General features: G+C 39.2%; 2 protein-coding genes across 2 annotated transcripts in view; one reads left to right on the forward strand and one right to left on the reverse strand.

Annotated features, from left to right (window-relative positions):
- Positions 1 to 1,000, reverse strand: part of LOC131848651 (high-affinity choline transporter 1) — a 66,019-nt gene extending 65,019 nt beyond the window's left edge. Inside the window, exon 1 of the mRNA XM_059198572.1 lies at positions 915 to 1,000. The gene's annotated coding sequence lies outside the window, so the exon portion shown is untranslated. The remainder of the gene's footprint in view (positions 1 to 914) is intronic.
- A 1,918-nt stretch (positions 1,001 to 2,918) lies between these two features.
- On the forward strand, positions 2,919 to 20,285 carry LOC131848677 (uncharacterized). The gene is made up of 14 exons (XM_059198602.1): positions 2,919 to 3,051; positions 5,772 to 5,895; positions 6,644 to 6,790; positions 8,226 to 8,401; positions 9,107 to 9,301; positions 11,671 to 11,886; positions 13,511 to 13,691; positions 14,017 to 14,257; positions 15,083 to 15,227; positions 15,689 to 15,814; positions 16,573 to 16,721; positions 17,997 to 18,237; positions 19,353 to 19,499; positions 20,190 to 20,285. The coding sequence occupies exons 1-14, from the start codon at positions 3,040 to 3,042 to the stop codon at positions 20,256 to 20,258; spliced, it is 2,169 nt and encodes a 722-aa protein (XP_059054585.1). The 5' UTR covers positions 2,919 to 3,039; the 3' UTR covers positions 20,259 to 20,285.
- The last annotated feature ends 518 nt before the right edge of the window (positions 20,286 to 20,803 follow it).

Here is a 20,803-nt window from a genome sequence, read left to right on the forward strand (position 1 = left end):
TTATTTATGATTTATGATACTAGCTGCTTACACACGGGTTCACCCGAGTAGCACCATTTATCACACTTACTCCCACGAATGAGAATTTCCAAAATATCTTTCTAGCATATACGTAACAAAATAAACCAATCTTCAAATTTGAAGTTTTACAGACTTAGTAATTTTGGGTGGGCGCTGAATCGAGTATTGTACCCATCTTAAACTAACTCTTGTCTTTTTTTATTAATTTATTTATAAAACTAGACTATTAATGTTCCTTTTAATCGAGATTCTTTGCTATTTTATTATATATTCGTACAAGTAATCGATCGATCTATTATCTGAAATCGTAAATAGGTGCTATTCATATACGATACGAGATACGGCATCGTGAATTTATGAAAACTATCATTGAGGTAAAAATAGAAAGAAAGATGGAGAAGGCAAAACCAAGGCAAAATTGGAATCGTATCATATCAACATTTAAAGAGGATGATGGAAGATGGGAATGGTGGGAAATGGTGGGAAGTGGATAGAGCTACACCGACAACAGCGAGGCTTCTAAATGCAAAGGCGGATCTACCTAAAGGCTTTTTGGACTGCAGCCCAAGGCCCCGAGGATACAAAGGACCCCCAGTCCCCACTGAAACGATATTTGGAGTATAAAAAAAATATCTAGAATGTTAAAAAATCTATCATAAGTTTGGCAACCCTGAGATCAATCAACACATGCAAGTGCGCATCTATCGAAAGGAACGGGGAATTTCTGGTCACTTGTTTTTGGTCGGTGTATTTTTTTAGTTCAGTAATATAATCAGGTCGGCTCCTAAGTAGATTTAGGCCAAAACCCGACAAATTCACCATCCGCCCCTGTCTAACATATTACTTCCACTATTACAAAACAACTAAAGTTTTTTATTCAACTTAATACTCACTTATTTGAAAACGTATATCTGTCGTGGTGTCACGACGCCAAAATCTCACGCACCCCAAATGTTCACCACAGTCATTTCAAAGTGCAATATAACAACTATAGAAACACGAACCATCTAAAATATATTCATATAAATACACTATCAGGCTTCACGGTCAAACAAACTAGTATCGGAGACAGTTCGAGTTCTCGAGGGTGTTACGTGCTAGGTCTGGCTGCGATAGCGCAGCTGTCGCCCCATCGGAGGGAGGTTTTCTGCGAAGGACTATTCCTGGTCCTAAAGCTTAGCCCGCACATGAGCGCGCGTGACCCGAACCACAGACATCAAAATTGGTGTCCTCGCCCACGTTACGTAAGTACGGGCCGCTGCGAGCACGGGAGATGCAGATCGGCTCACGTGTTAACAATGTGACAGCGACGAGGAATGGACGGGGGAAATGCGCAAGGTGCGCCGGGCGCGCGATCGATTCCCCTGACGTCATTCGTGGCAGCCAGCAGCCACCGCGCATGCCCTGTACCTCTTCCCATATGACCGACCCAATACAAAGGTCAACTATCTTCGTGTTGTTTGATATACATCACCTGCTTTTTACTATAGTCTCGTATAGCGTTGTGCACGTAAGCATTTTTGTATCATTGAACACATTTTGGTGGACTGTTATTATATGTCGTTAGTAGGTTGTCGGGAGGTATGGTATCGACTCATTGACAAATTGATTGATGACTGAAATTTGTAATGGATGTCCGAAGGTTTCGTGTTAGGTATAAGTAGTTTTGGAAGTTCGTTGAAGCCCATAGGGAATACTTGATAGACGTGATGAAGATTCATGGAGACCTGTCTTACTTGTTACTAAGGGTGTTGGAAATTACACCATTAATGTAACAATTGATCAATCAGCATTTCATTAGTTCAGGTCTTCTTAATTAGTTCTATCAAATGGCCCACGCATTTGTAATTTGAAACAGAAATGTACATATTATATATATTACTAGCTGTTCCGCGCGAGTTCGTCCGCGTGGAAATTAACTTTCATTTTCTAAAGTAAAAGTAGCCTAAGTTACTCTTTATTACATCAGCTACCTGCTAATAAAAGTCCCGTCAAAATCGGTCCAGCCATTTCAGTGATTAGCCGGAACAAACAGACAGACAGACAGACAAAAATAGTAAAAAATGTTATTTTGGTATATGTACCGTATTTATATTCATATGCATGTAGTAAAAAACGGTTATTTCAATATTACAAACAGATACTCCAATTTCATTTATATGTACGTGTATAGATAATAATATATAACGTAATATACATTCACTGCATATATTTTATAATCATCCTGACTTTCGATAAGTACCATATGTACCTACTAGGTCAGTAAATAAGTAGGTTAGTTTAGTTTAGTTAATTAAATATATAAACCGATAGTTTATTTTCATTGTTAAATTTATTGGATTTGTCTCTCGGGCTGTCACAATAGAATATAACTGAAAATCATTTATTAAAAAAAATTAAATTAAGCAGTTTTGAAGAGTCATATTTTTTTAATGGTGGATTAAAAAGAATCATGTTTATCATCCGGAGAGCTTTCTCATCACAAGAAGAACAAGTAGGAAACTTGCGTGTAACTCTTTTAAATTATTGTTGTAATTTTAATAAATACCTAATTGATGTTTGGAATGTCGAAACTTTATTGTAAATATTCGTATTGGTACCTAATTGTTTGCTCAATGAATTATACCATTTTTAAAATAATAATTCACAACAGTAACCGATCTTATATTTTTTTAAGTCATCAAATCATTATTATAACTTTTTGGTGTTCAAGAAGCCGGAGCCAAAAGAAGAAAAAAAGAAAAAAACTTTTTGCTGATACTAGGCTGTACGGATCTTTGCCTGTTCCATCATTGAAATGGAGATGGACGAATATGGAAAAAAAACAAACTTTTACTATGTTCGAAATTCAAACAAATATATAATTATTATCTGTGTCACACTGTCAATTTGACATATCGTGTTTGGCGCCTATTACATTTGACATCGTTTTCATTGAACTTTCAAAATTCTGTGCAAAAATTACATATTTCAATAGCGTTTATTAAAAAACATTATTTCAAGCAATAAATCATAAGAATGCATGACACTGTAAGTTGTGTTCTGTGTATGTATTATAGCAATTTATATTATATCGATCTCTGACTATGAAGATTTAATATATTGTTTTACTTATTACAAACATATATATTTACTAGCTGTACACGCCACTTCGTCCGCGTGGAATTTAACTTTATTTTTCTGAAATAAAAGTAGCCTAAGCTACTCCTTATTACATCAGCCACCTGCCAAAGTAAGTCCCGTCATAATCGGTCCAGCCATTTTAGAGATTAGCCGGAACCAACAGACAGACAGACAAAAATTTAAAAAAATGTTATTTTAGTGTATGTACCGTATTTATATTCACATGCAAAAACGATTATTTCATTATTACAAACAGACATTCCAATTTTATTTATATGTATAGATGAATACTATATGAATCGCTGTAGGAGTTATTGTAAAATATATTGTAATTATAGGAACATATATATTAAAGAAAAATAGATAAAACCAACTGTTTAAAAATCCAAAATTCTAATATACAAAATTCTCGTGTCACAGTGTTTGTTACCAAACTCCACCGAAACGGTTTTACCGATTTTTATGAAATTTTGTTTGCAAATCAGGTAGGTCTGGGAATGGGCCGACATCTATTTTTCATACCCCTCATTGATAAGGGTGACCCACTCCTAAATATTATTTATTGTTTGTTTGACATTTTTTTAAATATAATTTATTAGATTCAGCATTAAAAAATACATACCACTCTAAAATTATAATATAATAATAATAATCTGAGGACAATTCACATAGCGCCATCTAGACCCAAGTTAAACTAGCTAGTTTGTATTATGGGTACTAGACAACTGATACAAATACATAAATATTTTTTTTCTTAAATACATACATATTGTGCATAGAAAACAGACCTATACAAACAATCAATCTATACAAATGTTTGTACCGTGCGAGGAATCGAACCCGCGATCATCGGATAGTAAAGCGATATGCTAAACCACTAGACCACTGAAGCTATCAATTTTTGCTGACAAATTTCATCGTTTTACCATATAGTACCCCTCATACATTGCTAGACGACTAAAAGTCGTTCCATATATGACTGCTAACTACTCACCCCGGCTTCGCCCGGGGGTACATGCATTATACATGTAAACCTTCCTCTTGAATCACTCTATCTATTAAAAAACCGCTTCAAAATCCGTAGCGTAGTTTTAAAGATTTAAGCATACATAGGGACAGACAGCGACAGCGACTTTATTTTATACTATGTAATGATTCAATAGTGCTTGTATTGAGTTAATTTGCATAATGATTATTTCTCATACTATATAATTTCACTACTTTATATATTTCATCAGAAACACTGTTGAAATAAGTGAAACAGAGGTACCTACTGTTAGAATTCACATCATTATTGTAGAAAAAATCCGATATTTCAAAAATATATTAAAAGAAGGTAGTTCGTTTTTAGTATTAATGAAGTACACAATGTAAGGATTATTATGAATATTGTAAATAGCGCCATCTAGTATTTATAGACCAACCTACTACACTCACTTTGGTCTATAAATACAGAGGTCGGTAGTTGAATAATCCTCTTTCGTTGCGTGAGCCGCGGCATTCAGTCGACGAGCGCAGAGCGTGCCAGTTGTGTTTTGGATACAAAAGTGAATTGTATTAGAAATAGGTTTATCCCGGTCTTAGTTGGGCCTGGGGGGAAGCTGCAAGTAGTGAAGGTGAGTGTTAATGCATTCTAAAAGGGCCTTTTAAACCTACACCCGTGTCACAAGTCACGGGCGCTACTTGGGGTTTCCCTTGCGGTAGCCGGCTTCAAAGCCTCAGTCATCCATCTTAAGTAGTGCTTCTTACACTACGCAGAACACTTTGTACTCTTATAATAAATGGACATTGTTAATTTTTGCATGCCAGTTTCTGGTGAAAAGTGTGATACATAAATTATATATATATTTTATTTATTTATTAGGTCACCAACAAGGTTTACACCAACACTGTTACATTATACAGTGGACCCCCGGTAGTCCGACAATCATTTCGCAGGGCAGTGTCGGACTATCGAATTTGTCGGATTATAGAGTACTGCCTAAGACCCCTTATAGTCCGAATTTTTTTTACAAAAGAGTACCTTGTAATCCGACAAATTATAGATCCAATGATGATTCTTTATATTATATACATATACAGTGGACCCCCGGTTATCCGACAAACGTTTTGCAGGGCAGTGTCGGACCATCGTATTTGTCGGATTATATTATAGAGTGCTGCTTAAGGGTCCTCTGCTTATAGTCCGGAATTTTTTACAAAAGAGTAGCTTGTAATCCGACAAATTACAGATCCAGTGATAAGATTCTATGTTATATATGTATGTATGTATATGCACTCTGATGTATATTGTCAAAGTAATATTCAATAACAAATAATAGACAATGTCGGATTACAAGGGGGGCCGGATTACCGCGGGTCCACTGTATCTATATATTATAATATTTAGATATAATGTAACAGTGTTATATTAATACTACAATATATATGTAATATTACAATCTATATATTATACTAAGCGCAATCTTAATTATAGACAACTACGATATGTATGTGACAAATTTGTGCTTACAATTAACAATTAACAAAACATAAAAAACAACTTAAAGTACTACCTATAAAAAAATCTTAGTATTTGTAGTTTGTATTTGTGTTGTAAAATGTCTAATAAATGTATGTATGTACAGATAATCCGCCTTGCGGATGTATGGAAGACATGCAACAAGATCCGGGCGGCGGTGTTCCGCGTGGGGCTCAACTTATGGGACTGGTACCGGCCGCTCGACCCTGAAGGAAACTCTCTCATATCTGGTATGACACACCTTCCATAATTTGATACCTACCCGTATATTATGCGGCGTTGCAACTTTAAAATTAGACTTTATATGCTTTGTATATCTATATATATATATATATATATATAACTCAAAGGTGACTGACATAGTGATCTATCAACACACAGCCCAAACCACTGGACGGATCGGGCTGGAATGTAACATGCAGGTAGATGTTATGACGTAGGCATCTCCTAAGAAAGGATTTTGATAAACTCCACCCTTAAGGGGATAAATTAACGTGAGCGAAGACGCGGGCAAAAGCTAGTTATTAGCTAAAACTAAGATCTATTGACGTATTATGAACGTAATACGTAGCTTTTCCCGCGACATCATCCGCATGGAATTTAACTTTATTGTCCAAAATAAAACAATCTTTCCAAAATACTTCAGCTACCTGCCAAAAAAAGTGCCGTCAAAATCGGTCCAACCATTTCAGAGATTACCCGGAACAAACAGACAGATAAAAATTGTAAAAAATATTATTTTGGTGTATGTACCGTATTTAAATTCATATGCATGTAATAAAAAACGGTTATTTCAATATTACAAACAGACACGCTTCAAAATCAGTTGCGTAGTTTTAAAGATACAGATATACATATAAAAGCGACACATACGGACAGACAGCGACAACAACTTTGTTTAATACCATGTAGTTATGATAAAATGTCATTTCATCTAAAAAAAAAAAGTAATCTGTATAAGTGCTGATATCCTGACAGAATCCAAATTCGTGTCGGTGTTGGCTGGTCCCCTGCGCTCGGTGATCGGACTGTCCGACGCGGAGATTTCACAGTTGGCGGACTACTTTCGGTCGCAGGACGGTCGCGTGCTCTACCACCAGCTCTGCCAGATCATACATGGAGAAGGTATCCTATGGAAATCCTTGGGCTGGATTTCACCAATCATAGTATAAACACGTTCAAGGAAACGGAGTTCAGCGTAAACTCGAATAAAGAATGAAGCTGATCTCGTTTTACTTTAATGGAATTCACCAGCGTTATATAGATCGCGTTTACCAAAATGAAGTTTAGATTTTCATTCGTTCACAGTGTTACACGCTCATAAAATAATATTTGATGCAATGGGTAATTTAAATAAAATAATTCTAAGAAATATTTGTAATTCCTATGTGATAATTAGGATAACTTTTTACCTTTTAATTTAATAAGTAACAACCTTTACCTATAAACAGGAGGAGATAAAAACGATCGCTCCTAAGAATATCCTTCAATTCTTGTCCCTGACGGGTCTAGGTAGCGAACTCTGAAAAGGGCGAGCACAATAGATCTATGTAGGTCGCAGTGCTACAGGTGCTACACATCTGACAATAGCCCAAACAACCCAATAAAAAAAAAACCTATAAACAAGGTAAAATATTATTTTATTGAAGATTTTTTTTTCCGATATTATATTGTCAAAAATTTGATTGATGACTATTTGACAACTGACAGCTTATAAACGTGTTTAGCGAAATTTAGTAGTGAAATTCAAAATGAAGCTGTAAACACTTTGCGCCACAATTAGATTAAATGCACATCTCGTGTAATAGACAAGGACAGACATACTTCACGATCTAGGGCCGAAAAGAGCCGAGTACACCCGCGCCGCTGCTGGGAAAAAGATGGCGATCTGTTCGCGCCCGCTCGTGTCTGAGAAACGCCGCTTGCACATAATTACGTTTTATAATAATTGAATCACTACGATTTAATATAAATTATCGAATTATCAAGGTGTATGTAATATACAAGGTGTATATATACTAATTCCGCCGCACGTGTTGTGTGGTGACCAGTTAGGTTCCTGCAGCAGCCGCCATAGCAGAAACTTGTAACTCCTTAATTTCCCCGAATCGTGACCTGTGACGACAGTCTTGTAGAAGGAAAATATCTCTCGGGATACAAATTCCCCAGGGAACCGCTTTAACATTTTTTGGTCTTCGACCGCATTAACAAACAAGTTTAAACGTTTTAATGGCGTTCAGTTTGAACTAAACGCGATCGGTTTCTTTGGTGAAATCCAGCCTTAATCCTTAATCGTTTTCCTAATAATATCATAAATGCGAAAGTTGGGATGTTTGTTGCTCTATCACGCAAAAACTACTGAACGGATTTTGATAAAACTTTCAGCTTATACATCAGAATAACACAAAATAGGGAATTGTCGTGCCAGCCAGCGGCCCGAATGTAAGGAGTCCTGTACAGTAAGTAAGCATTTTTTGCATAACCTCTCCTGAACCTGCTTATAGTCAGTATGGTCGATTAGGTCAGATGATCAAATACGAGCTAGATGGTTCGGGCACAGATGCTGGCGGTGGACACAGGACGTCAGCGGACTGCCTGCTGGAGGCGTGCCCACCGCCGCCGGAGCCCGCCTGCCACCAGCTGGGCGAGTGGCAGACGCGGCGCCTGTACTGCTTGCTGGCCACCATCGCCGCCAGGGAGATACCACTGAAACCCTACTTCCAGGACTACGAACTGGCAAGCATATAATCACATTTATATCACTGAAATTTTAAACTGTAATCGGCGCCTATATACATGAATAGCACTACGGACATCTCTTTGCCATTCCTGGGAACTAAATGTTAAAATGTAAAAGTGATAGTTTTTTTTTACTTTTTTTGTGAAAAACGAATAATCGTGAAATTTGGCGTATACCGGGCATTTGGGATGGATGGATGGGATGGACTTACCTTGAGAGCTTGCTTGGTTTTAAACAATCCGACTTGGACCAAATGCATGGTCGGGGCATTTGGTCCAAGTCATTAAAAAAAAACATTTGCTACAAAGTATATTCATCATATTGATTTATGTCTATTGTATTGATCTACGATACTTATTTAGTGAATTCAATGCGAGCGAAGACGCGGGTTAAAGTTGTTAAGTTGACCACCTCGGTGGTCTAGCGGTCTAGCACACCGCTTTACGACCGATGGTCGCGAGTTCGATTCCTCGCACGGCATAAACATTTGTATTCATGAGTATGATTGTTTATATCGGTCTGAGTGTTTTCTATGTATAATATGTATGTATTTACGAAAAAAAACTCTATGTATTTGTATCAGTTGTCTAGTACCCATAACACAAATGCATTTGGTCGGGGCATTTGGTCCAAGTCGGATTCTGTTCAAAAGCTAATATATACTGATTTTTTATAAAAAAAAGTCTTCCTTCATCGTGCAGGTAGCCAAGAACGATGGGCGAATTACCTTCGCTCACTTCGCGCGCATACTCAACTACATCGGCGTGCTGGTGTCTCCCGAGGACTTCAACCTGCTGGTGCGCAGGTTCATCAAGGACTCGTACACTCTGGATTATGTCGAGTTTCTCAAAGCTGTGGATGCCGTCAAGAGGGAGGGCATACGGGGACTTGGTCCGGTAAATATATGTTCTTATCATGAAGTATCTAAGTGTTAAAAGTCATTTGCTTAGCATAACAGATTTAGCTATTTGGGTTGCCATTGTGGTTGGAGAATTGGTCAACTTAGTTACCGTGTTTAGCTGTTTCCAGGTGTGCCGCGAGGAGACTCTCCCGTCATGCTCCTATCAATCTTGTGACTGCGGTGCCCCGTCCCAAACCATACTCCATCTCCTGTCGTGGCATTTGTGTACATCATCCTGCTAGAAGACCTGAACAAGGCGACCGATTGTGCCATAGAAGTTGCTAGGGTCTGGTCTACAATTTAGGTTGCTATTAATACGAAAGAAGATCCAATTTTATGTTTTGCGTGTAAGCAATAGAAGAAATTGGAGAAATTTGGTATCAAATACGTCGACCACTCATTTGATAGGAAGTGGTAACTGTCCCCGAACATGAACAACACTACGGACATCATGTTGTCACGTGAACCCGTTTCGTTTCTCATTCCTCTTATCCTGTAATTTCACTCCATCAGATTTCTATTCTAATTTTAAAAATATAAAAAATCTTAAACCGTAATTATGTATTTTCATAATGTTGTTTTAAACCTAATTAAGTGTTATTTGACGAAAGTCCATTTCATTATTAATGAATTAATATTTTGTTTAGTTCCGCTACCATTAGCATGTGTGAGACCATAAATATTCAGTGCGGAAACCTGACCATCACTACTGGATGCATTACGACCTACTCTATTGGTGATCAAATTCCGACCGTTACTCAGTGTTGTCCCATATTACGATATGTTTTTCGCCTCTGAACGAGGCATCATCATTGAATAGAGTTCGGATATAGCCTAAAAGCCTAGTTGACTGTTTGGTGATACCGATAGTCACAGAGGTGATATCGTAGAGGTAGAGTCGCAGTTTTGTCGCTCTGAATATTTGTAGTCTCACACATGCTAACGTTAGCGGAAATAAACAAAATAATATAAATCCAGTAAGTAACTAATTATTTATTTTTCATTACCTTTTAATTTTTCCCCTAACTTCACTTAAGTTTCGATTCCATTGGAAGTGTCTAGAGATTCAGCCACTTAGCAGAATTGAATCGAATAAATGGCAGTAGAAAAGGGAAAAGGTAAAAGCGATTATATTATTTTAACCGGCGAGATTGTACAGCCTGAATGGCTGTACTTGAATACGTTGATAAATACAAAGAAGGCAAAAGAGTGACTCGTGCATTAGGAGTTTTTTGTTTCTACGTACAATTAGTAAAAATCACGGGATCTTACCACGTTTTGCATTTATTTGCTGAGTTCCCGATATTTCGGCAGTGTTTCAACTGCCATGATCACGGGTAAACTGAAGAGCAGCGGGTAGATGGAAAATGAAATCTTTTTATGGTCAGACATATTCGTCTACCTTCACACGTCTTCGTTTGTTGCTACTACTGGAACTCGCTCGATATTCATCTCGGCTAACTGTACTCACAGTATCTTCACATACATTTAATACACTTTTCGATCGCGTTTTTTGTTTCTGTTTAATTAAACCAATCACTGGATTCCAGGCATTAGAGAGCCTATAGCCGTCTTCTCGATTGAAATTTTTATATTTCTGTATTTCAATGGACTCTCTAACCATTCTTTAGATATAATGCCGTTCTGATGTTAATACTTTTGGTTGGTGTAGTTCAATCCATTTTTTGTTTCTGCTTACCTTAACACAAGACTATGATGATGTGTTTTTTAATGTTAATAGCATCTGTGAAATATCACATCATCCCGTTATAATTTCATAAATAAACAAAATATAATAATAATAATAATTTTTATTTGTCTCAAACAAAAACTTTCACACAATACAACTGTTGCCCATACAATAATATAATTTAAAACTAATGAATGAGACAAAACGGTCTATAACTCAGTGAGGGCAGTGAGTCCACCCTCTCTGCTATTCTGTTATAGCCTTTATCAGTAAAATAATACAATGTGAGATCAACGACGACGATAGCGTATTAAGTTAAGTTCTAAACTACCACTAACAAAGTAAACATTAAAATTGACAATAACAAGATTACAATAATAAGATTGGACAATAACAAACTTAAATATATATAATCTAAACATTCAGGATTAGTTACAACATTAAATAAAAACTAAGAATAATTCAGGCTTATTCTATCATATATACCATCAGACGCCATATTTATCAGACGACATAAGTTTATTATTTTTATAAACCTACTAGCTGACGCAGCAAAGGTTGTATTCCATATAAATTAATCAGTTATTGATCGCCGAGAGCACAAGTTATTAATTATCGTCATCAATCATGAATTAAGTCATCATCCATTAAGATACTTCCATAATGATGATCAGGAATACAAGAATCCGAGCGCAATGATCGACACGAGTCTGCCGAAGCTGTCTCGGCCGGAAGTGGAGGCAAGGATGTCGACGTCGCCGCTGGGAGCCACCGACGTGTTCCACCCGGCACTCACGCCGTCCCCACCACCAAGGCATCTCGTCGACCTCATGCTGCGAGTGCAAGAGTTCGTTCTGCAGAGGCGTATCAGGGTCTCTGAGTTCTTTAGGGTAAGCTTTTATTTCATGTAATTGAAGCTATTTTGTACAGTTCTGGATGGCAGCATGGTCTGTGAGCAATTGAACTGTAGTCCTGAGGAATGTAGTCACAATGTAATATATATACAATGATTATAATAGTTTAATAAACACCGAACACCCTTCCACACTTACATACATACACACACACACACACAGTCTTTTACAGTAGAAACAAATTCTTAATATAATAATAAATAACCCTAGAATTAAATACTTGTGATCTCCTATCACAAGTATTTAATTATGCTTACAAGGAGATCCCAGCCCCGGCTTAAGGAAATATATAAATAAGAATATGTGATTGTTGATATGTAAAAAAAAAAATTGTAAAACATCTATGTTAATGAAATAAATTTATTATTATTATTATTTTATTTCATGTAATATGCACGAATAGCCATGGACATCACGTTATCATGGGTCGCCTATAGTACCCCTCATACACTGCCGTGGAGGAGATGTCGTGCTTCCATATATAATTGTTCAAATTCAAATTCAAAAATCATTTATTCCTGTAGGACATTTTAGCCGCTTATGAACGTTAATTTTTTTATATTATATAACTTTTTTTCTACCGTCCAGTTCAATATGTAGATCCAATTGAGAAGAACTGGCAAGAAACTCAATTGAAATACTTTTTTGAACCCACTGAATTGTAAGGGGCTACTGTCGTAAACAGCAGATACTACTGCTACTTACATCACCTCCGCATTGTGTCCTGGTAAGGACCCGAGGCTCAGTTCCCGTACCCTGCATCTAGTATCGATCTAGGTATTTTCTATGTATATTATGTATGCATTTACAAAGTTGTCTAGTACCCATAACACAAGTTCTGCTTGCTCTTTCTAGCTTGGGGCTAGATGATGCTGTGTGAATTTGTCAGAGTTGTTATTGTTCAAAAATGTAGCTAGACGTTTTTTGCATATCCTCTTTTTCCCTACCATGACATTGACTGTTGCAAAGACCACACCTCACGACCCGACATGAGGACACGACGTTCCTAACATATAGCTAAAACGAGTGGTAAAACTAAGTGTTTAACCCTAGACCCTTGAAGTGCTGGAGAATATTGGAGCCTTCGAAACATCTAAAGGTACGACTGACAAATATAACCACCCACATTTTCACTTCTTTCCCTGACAAAATGGTACAAAATTATGTATAATAGGAATAATAGCATTAATAATAACAATCACAAAACAAATCACCCAGCCTTTGGTAGACTAGTCCCAAGTGAGAGTCAATTCTCTAACCTCAGAAATGAAACAACGATTACTTAGATAATGTACGATTTAATAATTAAAATAACAAGCGTCACTTCCCTTCAACAGCTCGTAGTCAAGTCACCCAAAACCAACCACTCCCAATAACAGACCTTATTCACGACAGATAAACTGACGTCGTGATTGACTGGAGACTGACAGTGTATATTGTCGTAGAATGAGACTTTCAACGTAACGTATGACATGATACAAGGCTATATACAAGCTAAGAGCTTGCTGTATTATCGGCCCTGAGCCTTTGCTCTTTACCCGGGCTTAGTACAGGGGTGAAGCAAGTAGAAGTGGGTGTATGTTTACATATGTTGTTGAAGGACTACGACCCATTGAACAGCGGACGCATCGGCCCGCAGCAGTTCCGGCGAGCAGTAGATGCCATGGGTCTGGGCTCAGTGCTGGACCCCAACGAGGTGTTGTGCGTGATGCGCCACTACCTCGACCCCAACGACGCTGATCGCGTCTGCTGGCGCACCTTCGAGGACGATTGCGATCAAGGTATCAGCTGAAACTTTTTCTAATCGTCTTCTTTTTCTTAACCCATAACATTTTGGAGAGTGTATCGGTATTATAACCGAAGTCATCTCTTTGGGTACCTTAGGCTCATATATTTTAGTTGCCAAGCAGATAGATTTGTAAGATATATTTCCATTTGATTGATATTGATAGGGAGTATAATTACGGGGTATGGAAACCTCTTTGATCGACTCAATTCAATGCCATGGCACTGCCGCTGGCGTGTCGCCAGTGGAGGATGATAGGATGTACATGAGGGCAGATTTATTAGCCCATCGCGACAAACTTATCACGATTCTATGCGCAGTGTTCACAATCAAAGAGCTGGAGAAGCACCCCACGGTAGTTGCGGGAGCTGCGGCGGCGGCCGTGGCGCGGCTGCCGGCGCGGGGTGCCGCGGAGGACAGGGCCGGGGGAGCGACGGGGGCGGGGGGGCTGGAGGCGGGAGAGGCGGCGCTGGACGCGGCGCAGGTGGCACTACTGCGCGTGCGCGCCGCGTGCCGGGAGCGCAGCCTCGACTTGCGGCCAGCGTTCTCGGAGCACGACGAGTATGTATATACGTAATAATAATCACCCTGTACAATTCACACAGCGCCATCTAGTCCTAAGCTAAGCATGCTCTGCTTAGTTTAGGACTGGATAGCGCTAAGGCTGCCGATTGTACGACCCCGTCGCACTGAGTCTATTGCGCAGCACCGGGATGCATACAGCATATGGCGAATCACGACGTAGGCAGGTAAGAACTGAAGGAAGGGAGCCACAAGAAGAAACGGAGACCATGGTTGTAAGGCTGAATCTCAAGGCCCGTCGCCAACGACTCAGAGCCTAGAGACTCTGGGTCGTCACGTAAGAAGGGTGATGTAAGGAATGGAAGATGAAGGAAAAGAGAGGCGCGCGTAGTGTCCGCGCGTGCCTCTAACAGAGTGGGCTCAAGAACCCGTGTGTACAGAACACCGACCGACCGAAACAAACATAGTCATGAATGTATATACGGTACAAAGAATCGAACCTGCCACCATCGGAAGTAAACCGGTGTGCTGAACCGCTAAACCACCAAAGCCTTTCCATACATACATCGACAGCACCACGGACAAGGTCTTAGAACCGTTTTTCAGTTTCAACTTGTGAGGTTAAAAAAGAAGAGGTTTCGATGAAAACGAAACAAGTTTTTTCTTATACTACGATGTTGGCAACCAAGCATACGGTCCATCATTGTCGGACTTAGTAATCTAGAGGGTTAACACCGCTTTACGACCGATAATCGCGGGTTTTATTCCTCATACAGTACATGAGTACAATACTTCAAACCTTAAGTGCGTACACTTGCCCCACGTGACTCTATATATGCTAGCTAGTAAAATTATATGGTACAGACACAACAACGGGCACGTGTCGCGCGCGCAAGTGCGGCGCGTGCTGGCCCGGCTGGGCGTGCTGCCTGCCGCCGCACACGTGCGCGCGCTCGAACACCGCTACCTAGACGACTGTGGCTTCAGCTACGTGCGGCTCCTCCAAGAGGTAACACACACTCACTCTCTCTTTAGCTCCCTCTCTTTTATTTATTTTCTCTTTCTCTTTCCTTCTCTATATCTCTGTCTCTCTCTTAGACCTTTCACGACAATAGCACACGTTGTGTCACGCGCGATCAAGAGCGTGGCCCATTTAACAGAAACAGTTCTCTAGTGAATTAAAAAAGGTTAAAGAAGTTTTTTTTTCGGACTACTCTAACGCTGTTGACCGCAGATGGCCTTTACAGCTTCGCCGGACGATACGGGGCGAGTGCAGATGGCACTCCAAACCAAAGAAAGGGCTTATGGAGTGGCTGAAGGACAACTACGACTTTAGTTTGAGGGCACCGCGAACGAACGAACCTTCGGCTCAGACCGTCGCAATTTCGATCCCCGTTTGATTTAGATGAGGGATCTATCGGAGGGGTAAGAAGGTTAGAGAACTATGTGAAGTGTATGATGTGTATATAGTTGGAGGAGCGCCCTGTGGAGAGCGCGATGGTGGCGGGCCCGGCGGTGGCTCCTCGTGCTGCCCGGACCGTGGACGACCCTCGGGAGACCGACATCGTGCACATACTGGCCAAGATCAAGGGGAAGGTATGTCCATGTGTATATATATAAAATTCTCGTGTCACAAAATTTTATATGCACTTTCAGTAGGTTTCAGAATCGGAGTCATACCCTAAGTGATAAGGGTTGTCCACCTTTAACATTTTTTTTTACTTTTTGGTCAATTTTCTTTTATTTATTATTTACGGCATATAAAAATACTTACAACCCTAAATTTTCACCGTTCTATTACCGACCCCTATTTTTTAATAGTGATTTTAATACCTCATAAGAACGTGTGCGGGATCAGCTAGTGTTATAACATACTATTGCAACTACAAACATTTACTGGTTATTTCATTGTTGGTATAAATTCTGACATGTTTTTAATGCATGTGTCATACTAAATACTCATCTGTACTCTAGTCTTCATCTAAGTCAACAAAAACCACAACCCTCTTATGGTAAACGGCTCTCGTCAACTTCCACCGATCGATCGATCCCCCATCCTGCCCTCCCAATTCAAACAGGGATCAAATTACGGTGGCCCTAGCCATGGTTCAAATCCCTAGCGGTGTCCTCAGACTAAATTCGCATACGTCAGGCAGAAGTTGGGCTTCACTTCTCTATAAGTCCTTCCGAGAGTTTGGATCACGCACTCATCTGCACTTGCCCCCTATAGTCCGATTAAGCTGTCAAGCCCAATTGCTGCCAATAGCGTTACAGAAGTCCGAAAAAATCCGTTATCAAAGCACTCCATCCACATCCATTAAAGAATGGTGATCCCTATATATTGTTGGTATTAGATGGTGCGGGAAGGCGTACGCCCTGGAGACTTCTTGCGGCAGTTCGACAAACAGAAGGAACAGGTGATACCTCGCGCTGACTTCTACCGGGGCCTCGCCGCCGCTGGACTATCGCTGACACCACTCGAAATGGACACCCTCATGGAGGTGTAAGTAATGCTACATCTCTTCTCTTCTCATTCGCTTCGTTCTTGTCAGAACGGTTGGTTATTACGTAGTGGGATGTGAGGCTGATGTCATCCGGCGCACGACAGCTCGCCATTTGTCTCTACTGTCTGCCATTCTGGTACACTCGTGGAGTGGACCGCCTATTGCTGCTTTGATTTGGTCGGTCCATCGCATGGGTGCTACATACAGACCAAAAAAGAAAAGAAAAAATAGAATCTTTATATTTCAGTTTATAAACATAACTAGCTACTCGCCCCGGCTTCGCCCGAGTGTACCTACATGTAGAATAGAATAGAAAATCATTTATTCAAATAAACTTCATGTAAGCACTTTTGAATAGACAACATTTTTTTTTATTCTACCGCTCATTCGGAACGCTGTCTCATGACTACATAGAAGAACGAACAAAAAACTTGTGTGTTGCTCTTTTAAATAATCCTTGTAAGTTCACATTTTACAAGTCGAAACGTGTGAATACTAACTACCAAGTAGAACTAATTTATTAGGTTTTAAATTAATAACGCTATAAAAAAATAGGGGTTGGTGATAGAAGGGTGAAAATTTAGGGTTGTATGTATTTTTAATGACACATAAAAAAAAATGAATAAAAAATTTTTCCCAAAAAATAAAACAATAACGTTAGGCGTGGACAACCCTTATCACTTAGGGGTATGAAAAATAGACAGTAGCCGATTCTCAGACCTAATGAATATGCATATAAAATTCCATAAAAATCGGCCAAGCCGTTTCAGAGCAGTATGGTAACTAACTTTTATATATAATATAACACGAGAATTTTATATATTAGATAATCAGACTAACACATAGGGTATAATTTCAAAATATATTATGTAAATTGGCCAATATATCTATACATATAAATAAAATTGGAGTGTCTGTTTGTAATATTGAAATAACCGTTTTTTACTACATGCATATGAATATAAATACGGTACATAGACCAAAATAACAGTTTCTACAGTTTTTGTGTCTGTCTGTCTGTTTGTTCCGGCTAATCTCTGAAACAGCTGGACCGATTTTGACGAGACTTTTTTTGGCAGGTAGCTGCTGATGTAATAAGGAGTAACTTAGGCTACTTTTATTTTAGAAATATAAAGTTAAATTCCACGCATACGAAGTCACGGGAACAGTTAGTAATAGATAAATGTTAAGTGTAATGGAGATGAAATTGCACAAGTTAAAAATAATTTATATAGTATGTTGAAAGAAGACTTATTATTAACTAATATAATCAGATTCTGCGCCCCTGGCCGTCGCCGGTACGTGGAGTACGAGCGGTTCAACTCGACAGTTGGGGAGGCTCTCACGCAGCCCGGCCTGGAGCGTGCGCCCCTCCTCGAGCCAATCCCACACGTGCCCACCGCCGACTCGCCACTCAACTTCCTCAGCTTTGAGGAGAGGAACATCGTCTCCGGAGCACTCACCAAGCTCTCCAAATATCCTGACCAACTCTCTAATATACTGGAAGTGTTCAAGGTACATCTGTATATATTTTATTTTTTGCTAATATTATAAACGCAAATGTTTGTATGGATAAATAAATGTCTAAGTGTAGTGTATTTTTATTCTACCACTCATTCGGAACGCAGATTCATTACAAAAAGAATGAGCAAGAAACTTGTGTGTTGCTCTTTTGAATAGATGCTTTATTTATAAATATATCTTTTTAATTTCAATATAGCCTATGTGTTATTCTGACGCATAAGCTATATTATTGTAGTTTTATCAAAATCCGTTCAGTAGTTTTTGCGTGTGAGAGTAACAAACATCCATTAAACACTAATAAACTTGTCACATGTGTCTGACGCTAAGAAGTTCTACATGAACCATGTCAGGCATATATGCCTGACTAGCTTTTGCCCGCGGCTTCGCTCGCGTTAATTTATCCCCTTAGGGGTGGAATTTATCAAAATCCTTTCTTAGGGGATGCCTACGTCATAGTAGATTTATGCATGTAAAGTCTCAGCCCGATCGGTTTAAAATTGACAGTTTCATACAAACTTTCATCCACTATTTTATCCCCTTGGGGGTAGAATTCATCAAAATCTTTTCTTAGCGGATGCCTACGTCATAACATCTACCTGCATGTCAAATTTCAGTCCGATCCGTCCAGTGGTTTGGGCTGTGCGTTGATAGATCACTATGTCAGTCACCTTTGAGTTATATATAGACATACGCGATTTGGTAGAAGGCGCTGTGTTCAAAACAATTGGTCAATACTTGTTGTATCTTGTTTGGATGCATCAGACATATAAGACTAACACGGCTTGTCGAGAAAAAGTTTTAATATAGGACCATATCAGTCATATATGTGACATAAAATATAGTGTTTTTACGGGAATTTTGGCAAAAAAAAATTCTGTGATACATTAAGTTTCCTTGATACATTTTTAACTAAATTATCTAATAAATTTACCATGTCCCATGTGAAAAATTTTCTGATATTAGCGTGGCGATTGACGTGTTAAGATTAAGACACATCAGAGTAACATATAAATGGAAAAGGCTAAAAAAGGCTAGAAATTCCATGCGAGTGAAACCGCAGACACAGCTACTAGAGAGTAGAATTGTGGTGTGTTAAAAATGTTCAGGATATGGATAAAGAGCGTTGCGGCACGATACCCCGCGTGTCGGTGGAACGAGCACTATGTCAACGGAACCTGCTGCAGCTGGTGTCTGCGCGGGAAAGGGACCTCATCTACAAGTGCTTCGGGTACCGACGAGGGTGTGGTGACGAGGTACATGGGCGCTTTTACAATATTCAGTCAGATTTTATACTCAAAGTCCTTAAATATTAGGAGTGGGGTGTACCTTTTAATAAGGCATTGAAGGAGTCACAAGTTTGCCCCTCCGATCGATCCCCCTCCAATTCAAACGGCGACCGAAATTACGACCCGACCCGTTGTTCGAACCCCAAGTGGTGGCATCAGACTAAAGTACCCGTCAGGCAGTTGTCCTTCAGCTGTTCCATAAGTCCCTTCGCGTGTTTGGAGTGCCATCTGCACTCGCTATCATTCAGTGAAGATGTAAAGGTAACTTCAGACAAAAGCAATAGAATCGTTCGAAAAAATACTGTAATAGATCATGATATCTATGACTTTTCTCCCATTCTTAGATTTAGTGAAATCACATTTCAATTAGAATATTATAACACGAATTAAACTGTTAAAATGTGACCAGCTGTGACACGGAGTGTGACGTGTGTTACGAGCATGTATAGCCCACTTACATGTCCATTTTCTTTTCTCGTACCTACATACAGACCTCAGAAGAGTATTTATCTAACTTGTATGATCTATAAGCTGTTAACTGAACTTGTGTTATCTGTAACTTGTTCTATCATCTCAGCCCGAAAGACGTCCACTGCTGGACATGTTCTAACTATAACCTGTGTTAACTATAACTCGTTTTAACTGTGACTTGTTCAGGTGAACTACCGTGCGCTGTGCAACGCCCTAGACTTGTTGTACGCCACATCAAGCGCTCAGCCCTGCTGAAGTGACAGTCCAGAGTACCATCCCGTCCTGATACTAACGGAGTCTCTGAATTCAGTTTTGTTCTGTATTTTATACATACCTAGTCTGTCCTACAAATAAAGTATGCACCATTTTGTATAACTTTCTTTTTAATGGTTTACTAAATACTATATTTACTAAAGGGAAAAGGGATTGTCAGTAATGAGGACTGATGGTCACATTGCTAGCAATATACCATATCAGATTGATTTCCACACGGATCCCCTGGAAACAATCATAAATTCCTGGTGAATTTGTGAGGCCAACTAACCTAACCTCATGTTCATGCTATCATCCTTTACTGGTGCCGCCAGTGTATACCACTAGCGCAGGCGGATGCTCCATTAAAAAAAAACATTCATTGTCTTCACGATATATACCTACCAGTTTGGTAGTGAAGACCTATTTCTTTAGGGATTTTTACATTATCAACATTACATAGTATAAAACAAAGTCGCTGTCGCTGTCTGTCCGTCCCTATGTATGCTTAAATCTTTAAAACTACGCAATGGATTTTGAAGCGATTT

Source organism: Achroia grisella, unplaced genomic scaffold, assembly GCF_030625045.1.
Source record: "Achroia grisella isolate CSIRO2021 unplaced genomic scaffold, CSIRO_AGI_Agris_v1 utg567, whole genome shotgun sequence".
Lineage (NCBI taxonomy): Eukaryota > Metazoa > Arthropoda > Insecta > Lepidoptera > Pyralidae > Achroia > Achroia grisella.